The sequence below is a fragment of the Channa argus genome, chromosome 6, assembly GCF_033026475.1.
Source record: "Channa argus isolate prfri chromosome 6, Channa argus male v1.0, whole genome shotgun sequence".
In the NCBI taxonomy this organism is placed as follows: Eukaryota; Metazoa; Chordata; class Actinopteri; order Anabantiformes; family Channidae; genus Channa; species Channa argus.
In genome coordinates, this window is record NC_090202.1 from 19,564,510 (window position 1) to 19,590,026 (window position 25,517).

Genomic DNA, 25,517 nt, shown 5'->3' on the forward strand with positions numbered 1-25,517 from the left:
TAGGCTGAGGCCAAGGCCGGTCCCCGTCGTCATTCTCATGTTATCAAAAGCCGTAAATTCCTATTTTAGAATTTTACGGTAACGTCTGTCGTCAGTTCTCAAATATCAATTCTCAAATCTTAAGACGTTTGACTTCAGAACGTTTTTAATGCCGCCATGCTTGTTTACGGATGGCGTGGCTGAGTTACTACGTCAGCAATCTATAATTAACACACCTGTCACTCAAAGGTACAAGGCACAAAACTTTGGACAGGAATGATATATGGCATATTCAAACATTTAAAAAGATAACATTATTTTTCATTTTAAAAAGTCACAAATCTTGCAAAATTGCAAAATTTTAAAAGCCATGAACATTAAAGCATTGTGATCAAGCAAATCAATTTAACAAGCTGTTAAGCTTAAGGATCTAATTTCCTGTTTTATGACGTACTAAGGCATTGATTTTCCTTAAAGTGTTTTTTAGCCTTCTTCTGGCAGTGTTCTCTGAATCAGAAGAAATAAGAGATCAGAAATCAGATTCAGAAACATCTAACCATCTGGATTTTTACCTCATTTTGTTGTTCTTGTAGCTCTTTTTCCTATAAGCCTAGTCAATTGGTAGACTGGATATTTTACAATAATCTTAAAGGATTCGAGAAATACTAGAAAAAAGTCGGTACATTATCTTTTGAAGAAAACAAAGGTTACCTCTGTGCCCAAATGTATGTTAATACCTGAGAGGAAGCTACAAACTGGGTGCTAAATGAATCCAACCAAATACACACAAATAGATGACCAGTCACAAGTTTTACAAAAGAACTTTGTTTTAATATTTAACTGTATTTCCCATCATCCTTCAGAAATGTTTCAGCCATCTGAGCAGAGTGGAGAGGGAGCTGAATGTTTAAAGAGTCCTTTGGCTGCAGCTCCTCTCACACACGGCCGTGACAAACAAACATGTACTAGAAATGCTTACAGAAGTTTGTTTGTGTATGTCTGATTATGTGTGTGGGGCAATGCCTTACAGTGTAGTGTATGCTGTGTATTGGCGTGTGTATAGGAAAGGAAACAGACACCGGTTGGCATCTTAAGGAGGTCAGTGGTATGAAAGCGAGGCAGACTGGAAGTCATTCATAGTGTGTAGCTTCATGCTGAGGAAGAGCACTAACATTTCAACAAGCCCACATGAAGCTGCATCTGCCTAGAGTGGCACACTTAAATATAAAAATAGAATAAAAAAAAATTAAATCAGCTTTAAATAAAGTGTGTGTTTGAAATTGTGTGGGTGTATGTGTCTTTGAAAGTCTGTGTGTGCAGGAAGACATGGAGTAGTGAAGAAGGCGTGTTCACAGGATCAAGTCCCATCCAATACCGTCCATGTGCTGTAGTTACAGGTCAGGGGATAAATAAAAACCTCTCAGATTCAGTCAAGCAGCTTCCTGTGGTTCAGCAGGCATGATGGGAAGTGTAGTTTAAAGCATGTGTCTTGCCCACAGGACACAGTGGAGACATTTAGAGAGGAGGAAGCACTTCTACTCTGAAAGAGGTATGGCTTAAACCTGTGGGTTCAGACTGTGTGTGTATGTATAATGTTTATGTCTACTTGTGTGTATTCGCATGTGGAACAGCTACATTGAGGTCAGTGTCTTTCAGTGGGGAATGTAAACTTTCAGAGCAATGTGTCTTTTTTCTTTAAATAGTGTACTGTGTGTGTCATTAAACATACACAGTCACACACACACTCACACACACACATCTAACTGCACACACTCACACATTCATACAGCTTCCCTTCATACACACACACCGCCTCTCCTCCCATAGCTAGTGTGCGTGTATGTCCAGTCCTTGAGCGAGGAGCGGCTCAGCAGGGTGTGCATGTGGTGGTGGGTGCAGCAGCATAGCGGCATGGGGGTGTGGGCCTGGGTACGGGTGGAGGGAGGGGCCTGGATGGGGAGGGTACCCTGGTTGGGACAAAAGAGCACCAGGATAGTCACCCTGCAGAGAAGACATCCCCTGGAGACCTGAGGGTTGAAAGTAGGTTTGTTAAATGTCAAAAAGTTTTGGCTCCACACGTGGCTCCACATTTACTGCTGCAGTGAGTACTCATGACAGCGGGACTGACATTGTGGAATTGAGTCAATATATATATCAGGCTTTGGCTACAGAGACAATACTCCTTGTTGTTTTGGTTGTTCTATTCTGTTTATTGACAAAATGTAGATCAGGTCTTTGTTTCAGTGTCTGTGTGCATCATCTCCCTACAGGCTACCATACCTGCTGTTCGTAGCCCAAGGTGGGCCTGTCCGTCAAGCCCGTAGCTGCCAAGAGCTGCTCCCTCTGGGCTGTAGGGGCCACCCTGACCTGTGACACACCACATCATCAGACACAAATATTAAACAAACTCATACTCCTATTTATATATTATATACAGTATATATACACAGAATTGTTTAATTATTGACTGACCTGAGCGATTTGACTGGTCAATCATTGGCTGAACTATTCTCCTTCTGGCGTTGATGAACCTGTGCAAGGGAGATGGACATAACGAAAGAGTATGTTTAGAGTGAGCGAGCAAGACAGAGAAATGTACAAGGCCACCCATTAATGGAGAAAAATGCTGACTCTGTGACTATTAACCTTTTCCCTTTTACAACCACTTAACCCTTTCAGACGGCAGAGTAAATCAACATTACGCCAGAGCAGGTATTGATCTTCCTGTGATAATTGATTGATCTGCATTGATTGGGTGACTGCGTGTGTGCCACAGCAGAAGTACATTTAAATCTACATGTAAGTTATCATAAAACAATATCTTTTTTATAACATGTTACACATTTCATATTTTTGAGTTTTGTATGTGAGTTTTGTATTTGTTAATAATTGCAGGATCTAGTTGTTCAGTAACATGAAACTGCTCCATGTATGCGTATTTGTCTTTTTGTGTATGTGTGTGAAAGAAAGAGAGAGAGAGAGAGATTGGGGAATTTGGGAGCAGTAAATCACCTGATTATTGGATTATTGATTTGCTATTCAGTTTCATTAACAACTGCGTATGAAAAAATGCTTAGCAGAACATTCCATTTTCTGTTACAAGTTGCTACCCAATAAAGCAGATGATAGTCTTAAATAAAAGTCTTGTAAAGATGCTACTTTTCATTTAATTAACATTATATAGACAACATAGTCACAGATAGAGCAAATGAGCCAAAATGTAACATAAGTGAGTTGCAAAGCATAGACACAGCCAATATGATATTGACATGGGAGTATCCCTGCTGTCAATTTCATAGTTGACACCTCCCATCATAGGTATAGCTGATTATTTATTAGCCACAGGGGTAGAATTAGTGTATTGATTAAGAGTGCACTGACCAGTTGTTGACCTGTAAAATGGTCAGTCCTGTGTCCTGTGACAGCTGCTTCTTCTGCTCCTCAGATGGGTACGGGTGCTGGGAGAGGACAAAAAAGTATAACACACGAGACTTGCAAGTGGTCACTTTTTTGCAAACATGCAAGTAAATGCATTGGTATAAACTGAAAAATCATGATGGGAATACATGGGGCTTAAAACTAGAATAAAATATCACAGTCTCAGCCTGAATTCTGATGACCTTCCATCTGAATTCAAATCTACATTCATATTTTCAGCTTCGGCACCTCTGACTATCTCTCTGTATTCCTCTATTTCTCTCTCCAATTCACACCCACACTGTAATAATTGGAGTTAAGCAACATTTGACCTGCCTCATTTAGTAGCTAATTACCAATGTAACTACCTCATCAACAATTACTCACTCCATTTCTGTCACTTGCACAATTATTCAATAGCGAGCATATTCACATAATCGCTTAATCCCCATATTTTTCATTTAATTTAATTGACCTCTATTATCCACTCTCTTCCCCTCACTGCTTATTCTTGCCAGTTACATTTTGATTCACGTTAAATCCTCTTTCAGTGATTATTCTTTCACCCTGTGCTTCACGCAAGCTTTCGTTATATAGCAGGACAGTTTTAATAATTGTCCAAATATGTTCTTGTTGAGTGTGATGAGAAAATTGAAATGCTCTCTTACCGACAGGTGCTGGAAGAGCCACGCTCTCATGATGTTTGTGGCTACCTTGGGGAAGATTCCTCTCTTCTTGTTGTTCCTTCGGTCTCTGTCAGACTCATCTTCCTCTCCTGTACTTGGGGAGGCCACTCCTCCATCTAGACCATCACCTGCAGGTAGCCCATGAAAATACTGTATCTGCAGGAATTTTCTGTGTGTGTGTGTGTGTGTGTGTGTTTATTGGAGTCAAACAGATGCATGGTCATAGCAAATGTTTTTGGTATTATTTTGTATCAGCATTTACTGACTTAACTGATGGCAATAAGCCACAGAAAAGATATATATAAATTTAAATCCACCAACAGTTTTTTTTTTTGTCGTTTCAGTTTATCCCGTGAGTTCAGGGTCGCCACAGCGGATCATTGTCCGCATGTTGATTTGGCACAGTTTTTACACCAGATGCCCTTACTGACGCAACCCTCCCCAATTTCTACTGGGCTTGGACCGGCACTGCACAGCTGGGGAGGGGAATGGGCTGTTAGGGGTTCAGTGTCCTGCCCAGAGACACTTCGACAATAACTAACAGTAATAATACAAAAAACACAATGTACTTACTTTTACATACCATACATACTTGAAATCTTTCATCTATTATGCACAGAAATAATGATCAATGAAAAACTGAGTGCAATAAATACCAAAAAACTGTATATTCTGCATATAAAAGTAGGTCTGACTAATCAATATTTTCTTTATGGACGTATTTACTGATGATTTTCTTGGTTAATTTAATAACCGCTTTAAAAATATTATCAAACAGGCTCGAAGCATTAACTCATAAATGTTACCAAAAACATAAATACCAACTATGAATCTAGACTCAGCATCTGTGTTATAATACTCTATTTAGGGTTCATGTATAAGAGGCTCTAAATGACTGTTATTGCAATTGTGGCACTTGTTTGCACGCACAACTTTGTTTTTCTGAATGTGCAGTGCAGCATATTTTTTGTTTTTGTTTATGTGTGTTTACCTGTGTCACTACAGTTGTCAGCTGTGCTGTGTGATGGCAGGCCACAGGTGCCTGGTGTCCCCAGAGGAGTAGTGGCACATTCATCTGGCTCCCGTAACCATGATGCATTCTGGAGGGTGAGAGAGGTAGAGAGGAGGTTGGATGTAGAGTAATAGGAAGATGGGGAATTCCCAGCAGGGGGGGAGGAGAGTGAACATGGAGTCACGAATTACATGATGAGTATTCTGACATCCTGTGGATGCATGTGGACAGAAAAATGGTGCAGACTCTGCTACAGTGTTGTATCAAGCAGTTTGACAATTGGTGCTTTGTCAGCTATTCTCACCTGTTCTGACAGACTGCTGCAGGATCCAGTGAAGTCCTCCATGTCAGACTTGGAGCCTCCCTCCCGTTCATCAAGGACAAGGTCTGTGGGCATTTTGCCCTTCAGACAGGTGATGTAGCGATGGCAGAAGTTGTCACACAGGTCATGCACCTTTAGAGATAGATTTATAGTCATCACCAGTGCATACTGTTAATGCCAATTGTTACTCAGTGCCTAAAGACATCAATACAATTTGACATCAATCACTACAATAGAAGTGTTGTGAACATTACAGGATAGGTTCACCTTTTTTATTTGGTTGCTTAAATCAATAATCACATGTCCATGTGCACACTGAAGGGTAAAATGAAAAGCATGGGTTTGTCCCTCCTACCTTCTCTAACTCCAGTAAGTGAAAGCGAAGAACTTGTATGGCCTGGATCATCTGTGGAGAGAGTGCAGGTTAACTATGAATAAATAACCCATAGTCCATATTGCAAAGGAACATGCATTCTATATGTAGTGGTTTGTGCATCGTACCAAGTTGTCGAGCTCAGGGTTAGAAGAAAATATGGGCTTCTCTGAACGAATCTGCAAAACAAATTCAACTAATTAAACTCAATACAAAAAAGCATCAGCTGATTGATTGGCTCTTACTGCTGTCACTCACCTGCTTAGCAAATGCTGCGATGTCATCATTAAAGGATTCGGAAGAGCAGACATCGCTGTGATTGGTCATGCCAGGGAGGTGGGAGGTGGCTGAGAGGGAGGTGGAGTCTCGAGGGGAGCAGGTGGCCAGCTCACACTTTTCAAACACTAAGGCCAGCAGTGGAAACAGTGGGTGACTGCACACACACGCACACACACACGTACACAGTTAACATACTGTACATAAACACAGTAACAGTTGACATAGTGTACACGTGATACATGTACAGAGTGTAAGAAATGTTATACCACAGCATTTCTGAAACACACAGCTGTAAACACTTCACATGCATATTCCCTTATAAGTACATGCTGTATGTTAATCTGCTGACAGGCAACATAAATCATTATTTGCACCACATACAAGGGTTTAAACATGCGCTTACCCATAAATTTGGTCTTTGTGGTGTTTCAGGGAGTCAGGGATGGTGGGTCCATACTGTGGGGGAGGAAGTGGCCTGACATCATCCCCGTACCCCCCCACCGACATGCCCTCCGACCCTGAGTAGTGCACCAGCTCTTCATACTGAAACACAATTATATGGAAATTCAGAAAACATGAGACACGTTCGACATCTGTGCCTGTCTGACATCAAATCTTATTGTGATTTTATTATGTGGCAGAGCTGTCAGGGGGGTTCAGTGAAACAGCCTACTGAACTAACGCTCTGAACATCTACTTTGTGTGTGTCTGAAATGTTGCAGAAATTCGGTGCTACACTGCATGGTGATGTGTCTGCCTAAGGTTAAGTATACTGTATGGGTGTAATGGCGGCAAAGATTACAGATTGACATGCAATTTTTTTCAATACTTTTTCAGTTTTTTTGTTTTGTTCAGCAAACAGTCTAAGCCCAAAAATAAAACCAGCAATTATTGGCCAATTAGAACTTTAAAGTGGTTCATTCTATGGTTCTTTTGCTTTAAAATTACTTAAATTATCATCAAATTGTTGCTGATTAATTTTCTGTCAATCAACTAATCTCTTCAGCTGTGTGCATGCATATTATTGTAATTATAGCAGCAGTGATGGGAAAAATGTCTCCAACTGGAAACGAAACAAATATCATTATAAAAAGAAATCAGTAGTCAAGGAAGCATAAAGGACTTTAAAAAATACACTGTGTTTTTTTTCCCAAGGTGGGTGTCTGCGATCATGGACAAATGCTCCTGCACTTTTGCGTTCCTGGACGGTCCAGTTGTGTGTGTACGTATCCCCATTGCCTCAAAAGAAAACCTAATAAAGATTCTACCACTGTCGGGATTATGAAAAACTGATGAAACTCAACTTCAAGCACTTGGATCACCTCAAAAATCTGTCAAGATTTTAAAGAAGCAGTTTTTCTGAGTACTTGAAAAGTCTGATGTGTAATGCATACAGATGCAGAGTGAGGTGAAACCCTTAGAGAAAGACAGTGAGCCTGTAGCTGTTAATGTCATCCCCTCCCTCCCAAACTCAGAGTAGACAGGAGCCGTGCTGCATCCCTTACAACCCGCTGTGACAGCCTCACTGGGGCCTGCTTACATACAGAGGATCTGACACACGCTCAGACACATCACACATACATGTAAAGATACACACAGAGAGATACACACACATCAGCACTTAACACACGTGACATTATGAATATACAGGCCTGATGGCATGGTATCTTCTTCTCTTTCTCTGTGTTACAAAGCAAATGTGTTCATCGTGGCAGCTTCTGTCTCTGAGGCAACATTGCTTGGGTCAGCAGATCTGCTCCTGTCTCCCTTTGTGCTGAATTAAAAGGGACTCCCAGTGCAGTCCCGCAGGGCCACCGGAATCAAAGACAGGTGGCTTGGCCTAGACACCTCTGAGTTTGCTTTTTTTTTTTTTTTTAACAGGGACATAAAAATTATAATCTGATTCATTTTTCTTTGGAGAATATTTTCAAGGGATGCGTAACTTGACTAATTACTGAGGTTTATTCCGTTAAGCCATTTCTGTAATTGGGGGACAGCATCAGTGAAACCTCATAAAAGCTGTTCCACATATTCTCTCGATGTTGACCTCTAAGAAATAAATAAAAGAGAAATTGTGCCTACATTGCCCTCTTGCCCTTCTGCTGGACCCCTGGAGGTCCCCGTCCGTACTTTGGGAACCACTGTCCTAAATGGCTTATCAAATCGTTGTATTTCAGAGTCCCATATGGCCACCGGGATCACAAGAAGCACCTGCTCTGAGGCCCTGGCCCGGGACACCTTCTAGTTTTTATGGAGACTGGCTATTAACACAATCACCGCTATCGAATTGCGCGTCTCTTTTTACGCACGGCCCCTATCGGGTTTCTGTGCGTCAAGCGGATCAAAGCGCAATAGTCGAGATGACAAATTCTCCAAATTTCCATCTTTTTTTTAAAGTCACGAAGCTAGTAATCAGGCTTCAGATGGCAGGACAACTTTTTCATTACAAGCTTTAATTGTGTTATTTCAACCAAGGCAAAAAAGTTAACGCAGCCCTAATATGGTTACTCCTAATGAGAAGAGCCAAAACATATGAGCTATAGGAACACGCCGTGTAGATCTTTAGATCAGAGTTTATATTAAACTAAATATTACATTTTATAAGATAAGTCATAAATAAAGGCAAAAAATGGGTCAAACTTTTGATTTAATACATTTATAAAATTGAAATTTAATTAATAATCTTTCTTTAGTCCTAGTGAATAACGGGTCTATTGAAAACCTTGAAGTTATCGGTGGTTTTGTAAGAAAGCTCTGCTCTTTTCTACGTTACACAAGTAGAAAAGTGTAGAAAAACGAAAAACAATTCGAAGGTACTTGATCTCTGTGTCTATAAACATAAAAATAAACCATGCAAATTGCCATTTTTGAAAGTTTAGTCTACTTCAAAAGTTGTTTAAATGCCCAAAACTAAATTATCTTATCTTCCTTAAAAACAAGTCACAAAAACTTCAACAGCACGGACAAAGGCTTTCACATTAATACTTATGTAATTTCAGAAAGTACGCATTTGCTAAAGTCGTTTGAAGGTGAAAGCGGGAGGACAAGGATACAGCCAACAGTTGAAAAATTATCACCTGTGCATTTAACGCGTTTGTAAAACTAAACAAAGACCTGTTGCAGGTTTAAGTCTACCTACACAAAGAGTTTTATACTCAAAAACGCGGTCTCCACATTATCAAATACACACGAGACAACCAAACTCCATTTGCTGTTCTTAACATTCCGCAAAGAAACTTTTTTTAAGCGTCAATAAAAGAAATCAGTTATAGCAACATGGGGTCAACACCCAAGCTTCTGCTTTAACACCCAGAACCCTAGAACGACACCTAATGACCTTTACTTTAGCTTTGCTACTATTTGAATTACTATTTGTATTATTTTTATTGTGTTTGAGTCCGTTGTTGGTCCTTTTTATCCATGTGAAGTTGGTGTATAAACCTTTCCCCTGCCCTCCGGTCCTCAGCACTGCTTTTCTCTCTTCACACTGTACATGTCTAATTGCTCTCCTCCACTCAAAAGTCTCGGTCCGCCTGCTGTCTGCCTCTGCCTGTCTCTCCTCCACCACCACCATCGCCACCATCATGCCTCTGAATCACTGTAGCAAAAACACTGACCTACTTACCGAGTTGAAGAGCTGCATCTCCTCTGCTCTGCCTCAGCCTCTTAATGACCCACACTACTCTCTAACCCTTATGTGCCATTATGACGCCTCACTGCCATTACACAACAATAAATCCATATTATTCAAAGGAGGGGGTGATATATTAGATGAAAATCAACGGTAACTCGTGGAGCCTGTTAAGAGATGGCAGACATCTACATTTGTAGACTCTACATATCCTGTGTTTAGCTGAATTTAAGTGTAGTGGGGATGTATTTGGGGATTGTGACTGCCTAAAGTTGGCATGTTTAAAAGTTGTTTCATTGCAACATAAAGCGCAATGAAACAAAAACCTTTGGTTGCAGCACAAAATCAATTTCTCGGTAATGCTTTCAATTGGCACTTTTTCTGTTGTTTCCCCTCAAACATTAAGCCCGTGTCAGTAACCCACGGACTGGTGTGTTTCCACAGGGCCTTTGGATTTTGTATGGCTGCTAAATTCGACCACTGACTGGTCAGTGCAAAGACTCCCACTGCTCATTGAATTTTCTAATTCAATCTACATCTTTTTCCTAATTGTTATAAAATACAAACTCTGGTCAAAATCGGTTTATAAACACAATAAAAATAGCAGACTTACCCTCTTCTCCATGCGACTCGACAGCCAGTCCCACACCGGGGATGATGATGCGCTGCTCGGCTAGTTCAGCGAGCTTTGCTCCCTTCCTCAGTCCCTGGGATCCTGGAAATAAAAGTACATGTGTTTGTTTTTTCAAATTCATTTGCAAATTAAGTTGTAAACACGTTTAACGTCAAGCCAAAAGCCAACAGACATACAACAACAACACAAAGCTGTGGATAGAAAACAGTCTGGACCCGCTCCCTCTGTGTCTCTTTACTCCCAGCCCATCGCGTTTTATATTACAACATAATGATGGGACTGGAGATTTTATAGATGTCTGATACCCTGATACCCTATTACCTATGTAAGCTTAATGGTTTATAATACGCTAAGAGGTCATCAACGCGCTAATAAAGATCGCAGCCTATTAAACGCTATTGTAAAAGCTATTGGATGCTGATGTTAAGTACTACCAGGCTCCAGTAAATGGTGTAAATTGTCCCACCGAGACGTAAATATTCGCCGTATCCAGTCCTGTTGGGGCCGTGTCCGGTGTAGTCCACCAACCCTGGAGAAAGGGAGCAGCGGTTTCCTGCAGCGCCTCGCCTCCGCCTGGTGCGCCTCTCGCTCCGGCTCGCGGAGCGTCGGGTTTCTCGGTGCTGTGGAAGACAGAAAAGCGTCCTCTCCTTTTTGGCTGCTTGGGCTCGCTGTCCGCGCAGCATAGGGCGACAGGCTGGAAAATGTCACGGCTGGGTATGAGCGATGGTGTTTTCAGCCTCAAGAGGAGCGAAGAAGAAGAAGGGGGAGGAGGAGGAGGAGGAGGAGTGGTGATGGTGGTGTTGTGCTGGGAGGTTTCGGAGGGTCAGAGCGCGACGGGGTCTCTTGGCCCCCCTCCCTCCTCCTCCTCTTCCTCCTTTTACTCCTCCTTCTCCTTATCACACACACAAACGCCAGAGAAGAAGAAGACCCCCTCGATTGTTTTATCTCCACGCTGATATCACTCCTCCATCATCCGTCCATCCTCCCCTCCTTCCTCCTCATCTTCGCCGCAGCTGCGCTATCATCCCGGGAAAAGAACCGTGATAACTCTGTCACTCTAGTAAGTGGATTTGACACGAATCTGTTGAACTCGGGACCATCGGTCAAAATAATAAAAATATGTGAGGTATCAAACTTCTTCCAGTCAAGTGTTTGCCTCGTGCAACGCATGAGCTTACTTCAAATGCGCATTGGAAATATCCACTTTTAAATCTTAATAAAAATGCCAAACTTAAAATCCATTAAAACTGCTGGTTTGCATGCAGCAAAGTTAATTGTAAGAATAATCAATTCAGTTTAAAAGAGTTTAAATTAAATGACTTCTAAATTTGAATCATAAATAAGATTGGAGCGTGCTTCGTGACAATACATTTACTGACCTAATGGCTTTCAAAGTGTTTTATTGTTTTGGGCAACATGTATTGTCCGTCAGCCTTTTGACACAGCCCAAATGTCACCCTTTGGCCTTTCTTTTTGTTGATTGCGCGAAGTGAGAAAACAAAACCATTATCGCGAGAAAGTTTAATTTGAACCCGACAGAAAGAAAAAGAAAAAACATTCACATGATGGTGGCACAGCTAACCTCCCAGTCTTGTGTTGTAAATGACACCTAAGTAACTATAATTTAAATAATTATTCAAAACGCTCCTCTTTCCCCGGTCCTGCTGTGAGGGGCCAACGGGCAGCTGCATTTCAATCAGCGGCGGTTTGGCGGGCAACAGCAGGCCGGGGCAGGCGTCTCCCTGAGCAGCAAGGAGTTTGACCGTGGGGCCGCATATGAGGGCCATAGACTGTCCATGCAGCCTGGGGTCTTTCAACTCTGCAGGGTGCTGGTTTCCTACAGGGGGGATCACAGCGCTCAACCCCCCTCCGACACTGAGCTACGAAGCTGTGTCAATGGGCTGGAAAAGGCGATCTAAGGCTTGTTTTCACTTTGTTAACAGGTTGAATGAAAAGGATTAGGGTCGAAGTGCGCATCTGCATCTGACGAATTCATGTTTACAGGGCTTTAGATTTTCTAATATCTTAGTGGAAAACCTGTTCACAAACAAGTTATGGGCTACTTAGATGTTATTAAATGAATTCTTTAGCTGGTTTTATTGTTTTTTTCCAGGGCACTTCAGCGAGTTGTGCCAATGGAACCATAAATCCCCAGGATCTCTAACATTTAACAGACCTTTATCTAAACATGTAGATTACTCGCATTTACACCACAAACACTTAAAGGATGTGTCATTTATTTTATCACATTACTGTGTGTGTCTGTGGGGCAACAATACTGCATTGCCAACTAATGTTGTTAAGTGTATGCAGGAAGGGAACAAATGTATGTGACGATCCTCAAATAATACACACTGCGTTCCGAAAATAACATGTCTTTATTTTTAAAAAAAGGGATAACATTTGTTTTTAAAAAAGTATTTTAAGAAAAGTTGAAACAAAATTTAAAGAGTAGTAAAATAAAGAGTGAAACATCAATGGAGCTGAGTGCTGTTTTCTATAGGCTACAATCTTAAATTATTTAAATCTTTTTTAGTGTCATTTTTTTTATCTCCAATGTGTTTTTTGTGGGCCTCTTTAACAGCTCCTAAACATAACTACCATTGAAACACCTTCCTCCTTTTTTTGCAATGAAAATTGCTTGAAATTGATACCAGTTTTTAAATGTTGGTTATACAGAAAAATCTACATCTATATTTGGGAGTTTATACATGGTTTTGTCACATTTATTAAATAATTAGTTTGAGTCAAAGGGAACAGTTAAGTTTTCTAAATAGCTGAATTTAAAAACGGGCAGCACAAAGGAGTAAAAAATACAGTGGTTCTTTTCTAAATTGTCATGTAATATTATTGTTACACATGCAGCAGTGGGATCACACACAATAAGAAAGTAAATCTGATCAAATGAGTTATTTCAAGCAAAAAAATAACTTTTTTAGCTCTTCATTTGTCCTAACATTAGGTTAAGATGATGCTAATGTTTACAATTATAATTATCTAACATCATAAGTTTGAGCATTTCCTATTTCTCAGCAGCAGCTTGTGTACATACAGGCTGAACACGTCTACACACTTGTGCATGATCTAATTAAAAAACATATAGAAATGTCTTTTTGTGTGAGGTGTAACTCCTGTTGTAAAGCTCTTCTTTGAGAAATAGTCACCTCTCCAGCACCACGTGGCTGAATATCAGTCAGGCAGGTTCACTTTGGGAGCATTCTGTATGTCAAAACTGCTGCAGTTATTTGTCACTCCCTGTCAAGGCTCAAGCGCTCCCTCCTTTACACCCACCAAGGCCTCAGACTACCATCCATGCAAGAGTGTACATGACAGGCGGCACAGGAGTGTACACATGTGTGTGTCCAAGAGTTTGTGTGCCTGCTTACTTTGCTTGCGTGCTAGTCAGTCAGTGTCAGGGTGGCCCTCTTCTAAGTCAGGCCTCACTGCAGGCAATGCCACGGGCTAGAAAACAGAAAACAACAACCGGAGAGGGAAACTGTGTTTGTGCCTCTATGAATGTTTCCCTGAAAGGCTGCATTCGTCTTTGCATCCTCTTGTACTGGCCACTGTAGTCGTAATGTTTTGACTAAATTGTGCAGAGAAGATGACAGCCTTTAGTTTTCTACAAATTGCTCTTACCCACTCTAGTTTTTTCAACATTGCCAGCTGTTGACATCGTTGAAATGTTAATCCATCATCTGTGAGGTGGAAAACAACCACCTAGGGGAACCACTGCTGACCCAAGTTACCCAAGTTGAGTTTGCTTTACTTTACCAGAGAAAGATGGAGATTAGGCTAGAAGGCCACCAAGCCTTGTTGACTCCAGTGACTCTGCCATTAAGAAAATATGGCTGCCTTGACCTCTAGTAACTGCACACAGCCACCCAAAACATCAGAGACTCTAGGTTGCCTGCATGAGAAAAAAGGAGCACAGCGATGGAGGGAAGTATAAAGAGAAAGAGGTTGAGGGAAAGAAACAGGGGTAAACATGGGGTGCAGAGTGCATTTTTATGAGCCTGTGCCTCTCTAGTTTCTGAGTTGTCTGGCTGCATAGACATAAATTTTCTCCCCCTCCCTTCCTCTATCTCCAATGTTTTCCTCTGGCACTCTCACAGAGCAAATCCACCCTTATCGACCTGCTCTTGCAGCCTGTTTGCAAACTTTCCCTCCAGTTTCTCTCATTCATCCCTCACCTGGTTCATTCCTCTTCCTTTATGCCCCTGCTGCTACTACCAGTTTGGGAATGACCTCTCACTTCAGCTCACCACCATCTTTCCATCCGTGCCTTCCCCTCTCCGTCTCCTTTTGTTTATAGTAAGCCAACAATCCTTTTCCCCTTCTGTTATTTTGTTCTTCTCCTTTTCTATCCCTCCGCCCCCCCTCCCCCCCCTCCTTCCCCTTTTAGATGGAGATTAACTGGGGAGTGCAGTGCCATCCGTCCTCATGACTGTTTGTTGTTAAGGAGATGGATGGAGGCTCCCTCTGCCAGCCCCACGCAGCCGCAATTACACCAGCCGCCATGATGGATAGAGGGGAAGGGGGGAGATGGAGAGAGGGAGATACAGAGAGGGGCATCTATCACGCCCCTTAATCTACCTGTCACTGCACAGGCTTTGGGGGGGGGTTGGTGTGGAGTGCGTCGGCTTTACCGCGACTGCTGGTCAAAGGTTTATTTCTTTTCTTTTATCACTTTTTTTTTTACAGAAATAGGCCTGTGAGAACCGGAGTCATTAAATGTCCTGATCACTCCAATTGATTTCCCAGAGCTTATTAGATTCTGTTAAACACACTCCATTCTATCTCTGTGTGTGTGTATTTTTTTTAAGGCCTCAACAGGTAAAAACAAAGTTACTGTTGCCCTTTTGCAGAAATAAAGCCTTTGCACGTAAACACATTTTTGCATAGACACCATTATGCAGCACATTCACATGCAGGAACTGATTAGCATACACACATTTTACCACACAGAGTTATTCATCATATTGCCTTAACACACACAACCACATTGTCAGCTCATCATCATACCTGTTAAAGGTATCAAAACAGTGACCTATCATTTAGTAAATCTGCATGCATTACCTGCAGAGCCTCTGCATTTCTCCCCACAGAAATATTATGAAAAGTAATTTGATGTCTCCTGCCCTCTACCCCAGTCTTCTCCTCCCATCTCCATCTCCCTCCTCCACCTCCTCATCTGTCCGGAGGAGTGAGAGATGGGATGGAGGGATTAATACTCTTCCGCCCAAGCCAACCCTGGGAATGATAGATGGACAGATGCAGGAAGGGAGTGGAGGAGGAGAGAGGGGGAGAGATTAAAGGAGAGAAGTCTGAGAGTTCATAAATCCAAAGTGGGAGACCTGGTCCGCATCACACACTAATAAGATCTGCAAGAAATCCATGATGAGAGAAGGAGGTGGAGCGAGGAGGAAAGAGGCAGAGAGATGGGAGCAGTGTAATAGCATTAGATGTAATCTAATCATGGCAATAAGATGTGAATAGATGAGTGTGAGCATGGTGATTATGCAGAAGAGGGATGGTAGTGCATTGATGAAGCTCTGAGGCGTGAGGACAGGCCTCATTATTGGACCGCAGATCAAGAGCGTTACCATCCTAGAAGCTTTCTGATGCAGAGACACGTAACGACAACATTCAATGTAGTTTTTGTTTGTGCCAACGAGCGAAAGGAGTGGGCGCATAGTGGGTGCTACATGGGGACAAAATGCCTCAGTTTCATGTAAATATGAATCAGAAGAAACGTCAGTTGAATTTAATCAATCATGATACACACCTGTGCACTGATTTGTGTGTGTGTAAGTGTGGACTTGGCCATCTTCATATTAAGAATCAACTGTTCGTGCATATAGTGCAGTTGTGCAGCCGTGACCCGACTTAAATCAGACAGAGTGCTCCTTCACCTCCCTCCTCTCCTGCACGACCCAGCTACCACACCACCACCCTCCCCCAACCTCCCCCTTCATCCACCAGGCCACATTTTTCATGGCCCAGCTGTCGGAGGGCTGTGATTGGTTGCTCAGCAGACAGATAGCCGATAGGCTCTGATTAATAGTTGAGGTCCAAGAACTTCCTCATTGATCAACAGGACAGGCTGCAGGAGGAGGAGGAGGAGAAATGGAGGAAAGAGAAAAAGCATGCCCTGTCGTGCTGCAAGTGCTTACTGATAACTGTGATAGTGGCTCTTGGAGTGTGTGTGGAAGTGTTTGTGTCTATTTGTAAGGAGGCTTGTTTACAATAGCAAAGAAACAAGGGGTTGTTAGAAACTAGATGAAATGGAAGCAGAGCAGTGGGAAAAAAGTGCTTTTTTGTTTACTTCCTTTGTTTCCATCTGCGCCATCTGATAACATCTGTGTGTTTTCCGTGAATGAGAAAGTATGCGTTATCACACAAAACGCACACAGACTGAGAGACCTTTATGTGTGGAATAGTGTGTGTCAGCTGAACCATACATTAAGGTATGTTGAACTAAGTTTGTTTGTTTTCCTAGTATATTTGCAGTGTATGGGTTACAGTATCTAGGTATGTATGTGTCTGTTGTTGGTGCATATCCCCTCCTGCTGCTCTGTCCAGCCTCTAGCTGATTGATGATCTCTTACTCCCACAGGGTCAGTGGGGTCATGACCTACCACTCCTGACCCCCCTACTGAGAGGGTCTCTCTCTCATTCAAACACACACACACGCACGCACACACCGACTATACCCTGTGGAAACAGATGTTCCTGCAACAACTGGTGCTTCCTCACCTTTCTCTCACAAACACTTTCCATATTTTCAAGATTTCTGTCGCTGTTACACAACAAACCAACTGTCTCACACTGATGTAACTTGCCAGTATAACTGACTTAGCACATTCAGTTTCCTTATTAACTCATCAACATATCCTCATATTGATAGAAATAAATTTTGTGTAACATGTCTTTAACATTACCAACAAAGACATTTTCTGGCTTTTATTAACAGATGATCTATTTGTGTAACTATAAAATCAGATTCTGTGTTTAACAGTAAATGAAGTATTCATTTTCACACACACGTAGTAATATCGCACCCTAGTGACACCACAAGGTTACAACCATTCATGAATATTGCTAAAAAAGCAAACCATAAGATATTTACTTGCTACAAAAAAATGCTAATGAGTAGAAAACAGACATCAAATTGTATAAGCATTAAACATCTTAACACACCTGAGTCAATGTATGCATCAAATAAAATAAAGGTAATAAATTCAGCGTAAACTAATTGGTATTTCAGAAATATTGATATTTTATGTAGTACTTACCTAAAACAATTTTTAATTTTTAAGAAACAAAAATTAAACACACAAACACACAGAACAAGTACAGAGCTGTGAGATGGTTAGAAATCGACTATGAGGAGGTGGAGAACCGGACAGGGAAACATGGAGAGAGGATGAAACAGACCACACATAGCACACCAGTTTCAGAGAACTGATTTGATCAGACCCGTCTTTTCTCCTTCATCTCCTGAGCAGCCGTCTTCAGCCAAGTGGTCACATGGTTCTCAATTTCCTGGGAGAAGTAAAGATTGGAAACAATGTGTTAAAGATCAACGGGCATAAAAGGTTTAATTCTACCCAATATTGCAGTAGTCGATTCCTAATACAGTATGTTCTGCTGCTGTTAGAAGTTGTTTATATTTGACACCTTAAATGATGTAGTATAGAAAATGTACACGTTTTATAAAACTTAATAATATAGTAATAAATATAATAATAAAGTATATTACCATTAATGAATACATTGTGGGATTCATTCACAATTAACAATATATTCATAATTTTCAAGTGTATTTTGATACAGTACTCATTTATTTACATATTAACATAGGTAATTTATTAATTTATTTATTTGCACAGCACTTCACAAGATGATTAGTTTTTGTCTCTTCGTTGTTGTTTCTTCTCTCCATTTTGTCTCTGAGGACATCCCTTCATGGCAACACTCACAAGATTAAAAGCAGAAATAGGGTGTTAAAGCTAAGTAACCAGCAATGGGTTTGCATGTAGTTGGTTGGTCAAAACGGTACTTTATTGGATTATTGTATTGCAGCAATGACCTGTTAAGCACACTAATTATTTTTATTCATTAGTTTTTTGTTGGAGCCCTCTGTGCTGATCCCTCTGCGGCACAGATGCATGATCCCATTTGTGTGTTTTTTCATACAATATTGCACATATTTTATTCATTATCATGGGATGTTGCTGAAATTTGCTGAAAGTTCTCGGCAAGTTGTTTTAGGAATCTTTGGTCAAATACCTCAACCTTATGATCTACACATTTTATATGCAATGAGGCGTACATACCTCTCTGGCCTCCTTGAGTGACCAACGGTCTGTGGATCTTCTACTCATCATATCAGCACAGTGAGCAGTGTCTTCAATGAAAATGATCTGGGCTTCTTGTCCTTCTTCTGTCCAGTCCTGGACCACTGACAGCTCCTTCCACGGGTCAATTCCACCTGTGCCAGCGACGATATAGATTTTCTAGTAAATTCTGAAACACTTTACACCATTTCATCACCTCACTGTCAGAGGCAGGGCCAACCTAGGTGCCACCCTCCGCCAGCTGCTGTAGAACTTTTAATACAAAGAGAACTGACCAAATAAATCTACATCTGCCTCTGGTCAGTGTCTCCTTATTTTTCTTTCTTTGTTTTCTAGCAAACCCAGTCTCACCATTGACATAAAGGATCCTGTGTGTGTGAGGATTGTCCCCTCCATAGTAAGTATTTGTGAAGGCAATGCGAGCAGCCAGAGAATGCTGGGAAATGCCAAACAGCATTGGGCAGAGCTTAGTATCGACCTGCAGGGTCAGCATCCCAGAGAATGGGCAAGTGGTATCCTCGCAGGTCTGATCTACACAAACACGCACAAAGATAAATTGGTTTAAGTGAGAGGAAGAATGACTGTTGACTATTTGTGTGTTGCTGTACATGCGTGTGTGTTGTACAAAAGCCAAACTCAGTGCAGGTCTGGTAGGTCCACTGTCTTGCTGTTTTCCTGCCTGAATGGAGAGATGTATCCATCAGGTCCTTCAATGTTTTCTCATGGGAGATATCTACACATGGTTCCTCACTTGTGGAATGGTAAATCTGCATAAATAACACAATCCCATAGAAAACAAACACAAAATCACAGAAAATCCCTGCCGTAAAATCACTCTTTGCACAATGCTGCCAGTAAAATGAAATCCTAAACGTCTGGTGGGGGTTATGAGTAGGAAAATGGCTCCCCGATGACATCTGGTGGATGAAACGGAAAACTATAAGCAAAGGCTCATCCTTTCAATCTGAGTGCGCTTTTTCTTACCTGTGCCAGTTCAACAAGCCGGTTGTAAGCCCCCACCTCTCCATCATATGTGGAGCCGTTATTGGTCATAACACCACAGAGCTCCTTAATAGACATGAACACCCCTTCTTCATTGTACTGCACTGCTCCCATGAAAATGTCAGCCAAGCTTTCCATCAGCTCAATCTGAAGTGGAGGGTTAGTCAGAACCACGAGGTCAGTAACAGAAATGAAACAAACAACCAAAATGATGGGTAAGAAAATATTTAGGACCACAATTCTCAACCAGAGAAATCTGTGAGAAACACTGTGAGAAATCTCTTTCAATAAATATAATCATTTGAAACTATAATTGAGTTAGCAACACCCGTACACATCGAGTGAGTGAAAATCAGTTAGCAGTGAAGAGAGAGGTAACAAATGTTGCTGAATAACATCTTTAAAATCTGTTGAAACAACCACATACATACCAATGAGCCAATGGTTATATTACAGGTTTGCGTCGTCTGAAAAGAACACTTAGCCTATATTCATATTGAACAAACCAGTATAGACACTGACATAAAATCCATAGCAGACACCTGATCATCAGAATCTTTGGGAACCTGACAGCAGCCAAAGTCCAAAGCCAACTGACTGACGTTGCCGCCAATCAGGGCTACCTCCACAGTAGAAAACGCTTCTCGCACAGCAGCCAAACACTGAAGGAAGAGGGTGAATTTAACACAAATGGCAGACAGGACTATAAAGTCTGTAATGTGATTTACTGACAGGGTACTGGCTTCACACCTTTTCCGAGCCACCAACTGCTTCATTTGTGAGACTCAGGCCAACAATCTGAAACAGAGGAAAGGTCAGTACAAGAATTTGTCCTGACAATTGTGCACATGTAAAATGCACATTTGGCATCTTTAAGGTCAATTAGGTAAAATTTCTGAAAATGTGGGGATGTTTCATTGATTAAAGTGGATGGAAATGTTTTCTCATACACTCCTTGACTATTTGTACTTTCTGAATTTGGATTAATAACATGTTAGGTTCAGGGTTAAGTTTGCATCCTCTTGCATGCCACTTCTATTTATACATTAATTGAAAAGTAACTTTTATTAATAACAAATATTTGTTTTGCTCTTTTTGACATTTCAAAATATGAGGATGCAAACTTTGCACCAAACTGTTTTAGTCACAGTTTTAGGTGCAAAACTGAGCTGCACTCCATTTATTGTTCCACTTTACGTTGTTGTAGGCAGAGAAGTCCAGTTTTGCTTTTACAGGAGCAGAGGAGGCCACAGCTCCGTACACCAGATGTGGATACTGCAGTAGGATAAGAACAGAGTTGCAAGTTGGTGAATTTCTATTTAACACATCCTAATGTAATAATTGTATTTCAAATGAGCCACAAATGAAAACGAACAAAGGCATCTGGAGATATTCTATTTTCCTGTTTTCAACCAATCCTAGTTAAAACCTGGTTTGATTTGATGAATCCACTTCAACAGGAATACATGGACCCACTGAGGCTGAATGCCACAGATAGGGATTTTATAAACTACTGAGAGACAGATTAGTTGGTTTGGGTCTTTGTATGAGATTTGTTGACGATACAGAACAAAAGAAGCCTTATCCTTCACATATGAACCAACAGGGTAGATTATTAATGATCTAGGACTTGAATGTGACACTGAATCAACTATTTGCTTTACTGGAAAGTGTTTAAAACATGACACCACTGCAATGGCCATAAATCAAAGTATGATAAGTGGTTGTAAATTCACTAAATGATAGGAGCTTCAAGTTGTCCTTTCTTATCTCCTTTGTGTGGGAAAAAAGCACATTCTTAAGGCGGAAGGAGACCTCAACATTTGCAAGGTTCCTTGTTTTAACCACAGAGCCTTATGCCTTTTTCATTTTGAAATACTTTCTTATTAGTTCATATTAGGGTCCAGTCCTGTACTTTTCCTCTGAACCAGGCAGACAAAGATCCAGAGTAAGAGCCTCCAAAGCTGATCCAAGTGTTCCTTTGGGTCAGGTTGAAGGTTTGGGTTATGAATTGATGGAAAACAGCCAAGTCAGCAAGCCTGAACCAAAAAGAAAGAAATGTAAAAGTTCAGCATTTTTTTCTAATTTCATTGGACACAAATGCACATCTACTGAAATACACACAAAGATATACAAGATAAGCAGAGGCCCAAAATAACCAGCTTTCTCACACATGCTTTAACAAATAACAAAAAATAAATGCATAACCTTGGGTTTCATTGAACAGACTCACTTGAATAGAGTATTTATTTGTATCTGTATGTTAATTATTGGGAATTTTGCCAGGACTGTCCCAGTAAAGATACTATTGTGATTGGCTGGGAGGATTCAATGATGTAGTTACAGTATACTGGGCAATGTGTTTGATCTTTGTAAGTCCTGTATGTTTTTGACCCATCACACAATCAGAACAAAATTTCTTGTGGCAAACCAGAATATAGAGCACGAAAAGGAGAAGGATAACCAGAGCAAACTTAAACTCAGTAAATATGGGGAAGAGGAAGCAAGGAGTCAAGCAAAATGCAAGATAGGAATTTTCCATTTCTGCACAAAACCAACTAAATGTATTAGGGAGCAAACACGAACGCCTGCTGGCTGCTCAGGTCGGCCAGGTTCTCTGTCTCAAGGCCATCAGGGTTGATACTGTCGCCATAGAAACGATGCTCCAGAGCCAGTAGCAAAGCTCGGTGCTCTTCAGCCATATCAACATGATGCCCTGAGAAAATATTGTCAAAGTAGTAACCTTTAGTGTGTAACACGTCTAAATCTATGAAGAAGGTAAACCAACACCATCAAGCCCTGATGGGTACAGCATGTACAGTAAATTAACATTAATTCCATGTGCTATATCATTTCTTTGTATATTTATAAATCTTTAACTGACACAGAGAAATTATTATACCATAAACTGTGTCCAGAACTCCCAGCAAATTAAAATGTGGTACTGTAAGCACATGATCAGTACTGTATTAGAATCTGAAAGTATAGTATATATAAATATACAGACAGGCTACAATGTTAGAAATATACCTATTGGTTAACTAGAGCCATAATAAATGAACAATGAATGTTTAATTCCAGGCTTAGTCTAAAAGTCCTTTGACGATAGCTATATTGTGAAAAGAATATAAACTTCATTGGGATACCGACTGGTGACCTGTCCAACTGGGACAGGCTTCAGCCCCCCACGATTTACAGCAGTTTGAATGATGTATGGATGGAACTTACTAACTAACAACTATTTTGACAATTGAATACTTTATCATTTTTTTCTTTAGTCCGTTTGTACTCAATAAAAAAAAATAATACACTCTGGTTTCCCATAGTTCAAGGTGCTATCTTCAAATGTCTGTTTTTTTAATCAATATTAAAAGCTTGAACTTATTCAGAACTGTTATACATTTTACCAGCTTTTCATGGTTTGCTAAATAATAAGACTGTATCTAAAGTTGCTGACTAGGTACTAATCCATTCATTCATTATCTGTAACTACTTATCGTGTTCAGGGTTGCAGGGAGGGCTGGAACCTATCGCAGCTGTCATAGGGCGAGAAGCTAACCACTCCATCACTGTGCTGTCCTGAATAGGTACTAACTAATTTATACATATACTAGTGTAATTAATTTCTAAGTATCTCATTGTCAAATCTCTTGTCTTTTTTGTACTCACTGACAGTATTTGTCACTATAGTTATCCAACAAGTATTGTATAGGTACTACTGTGTACTAAATATTTACACTGTAATTTTCAGGCTGCAATGTAAAGTGTTATTTTACATTTAAAGAACATGTATCATGAGAAACAAATGATCAAGATGGGAAGAAATGGGCTAATGTGTACTGACAAAACTCAGCTTAAGGAAGGAAATAAAGTTTTGAAATAAAAGTGTCACCTAACTACAGAAAATATTGTTTTTAGTTTTCTGTATTTTATCCATTTGACCAATCTGCAGTTTTAAAGTGTGTATCAGACAGGAGAGGACATGTGCTGCATCCTACTTTACCTGCCAGAACATCAAACTTAAAAATGGGGCCTTCTCCTCCAATGAAGAGGAAGACTGGACCATCAGGGTGTTGCCAATATTCATCATTCACAAAGAACCTCTGGAAGAAGGGAAAGCAGGGAGAAAAACACAAAAAGAAAAAACGGTTATTCAGGTTTTCTAACCCAGCAGCAGTATATTCATGGCTTTGGTATCAGTAATTCTTCACTTCATGGCACAATGGACAAACTTTCACTTTAAAAGCATCAGATGGCATCCAGAGCTAAATGAAACGTAACATCTCAATTCATGTTGTCAGAGCTGGGGAGCTGAAAAAAGGTTTGTTTTTCTGTATGAGCTCACTCAGCCCAGTTTAGCAACTTAAAGCACATTTCAGTGAGATAGTAAACGTCCTCTTCTGTTTGCTTAAAGCAAACCTATTTGCTGCTCTGAAAATACATTGAAGGACTTAATACAAAACAATGTGGTAAGTTTTGATGCTTAAAAATCCAAAAGCTGTGATGACCTCACTAAAACTTCAAACGCAATTGTTCTCGATGTCATTGTATGCTTTTAAAGTCAAGAATATAAATGCTGTTTTTCTGTCTAAAGCTTCAATCACCAGCTCCAAGCATTCACACTGGGTAGGTCAATACCTGAGACCAAGATCACTGCTGGTAAGGCACAGTCTGATCTTTTGCTACCTGAGGGAAGGTGCCAACGTCCTTCCGGTTAAAGTGGTTCAGTGGCTGGTGAATCTTTCCCTCTTTCACATGTTGGAGAGGCTGGTGACCTCTCACCGTCTGCGTCAGGAGATGCTGCTGGACTTTCTGCAGCTGGAGATCCCGTACACGCTCCTTGATCTTTCTCAGAACACGTCCTGGCATTTAAAAGCAAAAACAAAATAGCAGGGAAAAAAAGCAGAGAATGATAATTATGCACAAAATAGTGTGAAGCTAAGTGAATTGTATTCCCTAAAAATCATTAAGCTATAATGTATCTGGCTGTTTTGAGGAAAACCACACTCCATCCTACGTACAGTAGCGCTACTTTTGTACTGGACTCCACCTTGAACCAATGTGCTAAAAGAAGATAATAGTTAGACTAAACAGATGAGTTGACACCCACGTTTCTGTGATTGAAGCATTTCTTCTTTTGAGAACCATTAACACATTCGGTTAAGATTAATTGGTCTTCTAAATCTGAGAAAACAACTTCCCCAGTCATCAGTACTAAGCCAAAGATAAACCTACACATTCGCTGGAATATTTGTCAACTCACCGGCATCTACACAGCTCAAAAGAAGAAGAAAGATGAGGCTGTGGCCCGATGCCAAAAACATCTTTACCAACAAACCAGGAAACTTCAATGCAAACCCAATCTGCAAGAGTCAGAGGGATCTACAGCACTCATCAGCTCTTTATATAGTCCCTGCTAGCACCTGCAGAGGCTGTGATATGACCTGTGCATTATTACGATCTGCATTCAGCAGCAAATCCCAACTGCAGATCTGCATTTGCTCAGCAAAATAGAGCATCGGCGTGGGGATGTAATGAGATCTCTCTGCCTTGTAATGGCTTTTTTGAGTGGTTGAGTTACAAAAGCAGTTTTTGATTTTCCCTCTTGGTTCAGTGTGCGAGCAATGAGGAGCACTTTTCAGTAACACACAATGGAGAGGCTCTTTATGTGAGGATGGTCTAATGGGATTCCATGAGCTTTTGTGATAGCTTAAAAAAATAACAATAATAATAAAAAAATCAATCAATCAATCAATCAATAAAAAGGATTTCCCCCAAATTTGGACTGAAAACTTTAATGTTTTCATTTCAGCAATACA

General features: G+C 40.7%; 2 protein-coding genes across 4 annotated transcripts; both read right to left on the reverse strand.

Moving 5' to 3' along the window:
* Positions 1 to 788: 788 nt before the first annotated feature.
* meis3 (myeloid ecotropic viral integration site 3) lies at positions 789 to 13,738 on the reverse strand. Of its 3 annotated transcripts, none has more exons than XM_067506880.1 (13): positions 13,720 to 13,738; positions 10,313 to 10,414; positions 6,472 to 6,611; positions 6,048 to 6,222; positions 5,918 to 5,968; positions 5,772 to 5,822; positions 5,399 to 5,548; positions 5,074 to 5,182; positions 4,065 to 4,210; positions 3,361 to 3,437; positions 2,452 to 2,510; positions 2,260 to 2,346; positions 789 to 2,006 (listed from the first exon to the last, which is right to left on the reverse strand). In XM_067506880.1, exons 2-13 carry the CDS (start codon positions 10,322 to 10,324, stop codon positions 1,807 to 1,809), a joined length of 1,257 nt encoding a protein of 418 aa, XP_067362981.1. In that variant the 5' UTR covers positions 10,325 to 10,414; positions 13,720 to 13,738; the 3' UTR covers positions 789 to 1,806. The 3 variants fall into 3 exon arrangements, with proteins under 3 accessions (XP_067362981.1, XP_067362980.1, XP_067362979.1); XM_067506879.1 differs by lacking the exon at positions 13,720 to 13,738 and adding an exon at positions 10,768 to 11,275; XM_067506878.1 differs by lacking the exon at positions 13,720 to 13,738 and adding an exon at positions 10,800 to 11,274.
* A 2,604-nt stretch (positions 13,739 to 16,342) lies between these two features.
* Positions 16,343 to 25,094, reverse strand: prss16 (serine protease 16). Its single transcript, XM_067506877.1, has 13 exons — positions 24,962 to 25,094; positions 24,385 to 24,560; positions 23,702 to 23,801; positions 22,285 to 22,414; positions 21,614 to 21,737; positions 20,896 to 20,973; positions 20,449 to 20,496; positions 20,241 to 20,360; positions 19,681 to 19,845; positions 19,322 to 19,463; positions 19,048 to 19,227; positions 18,676 to 18,830; positions 16,343 to 17,881 (listed from the first exon to the last, which is right to left on the reverse strand). Exons 1-13 carry the CDS (start codon positions 25,020 to 25,022, stop codon positions 17,810 to 17,812), a joined length of 1,551 nt encoding a protein of 516 aa, XP_067362978.1. The 5' UTR covers positions 25,023 to 25,094; the 3' UTR covers positions 16,343 to 17,809.
* Between the last annotated feature and the right edge of the window lie 423 nt (positions 25,095 to 25,517).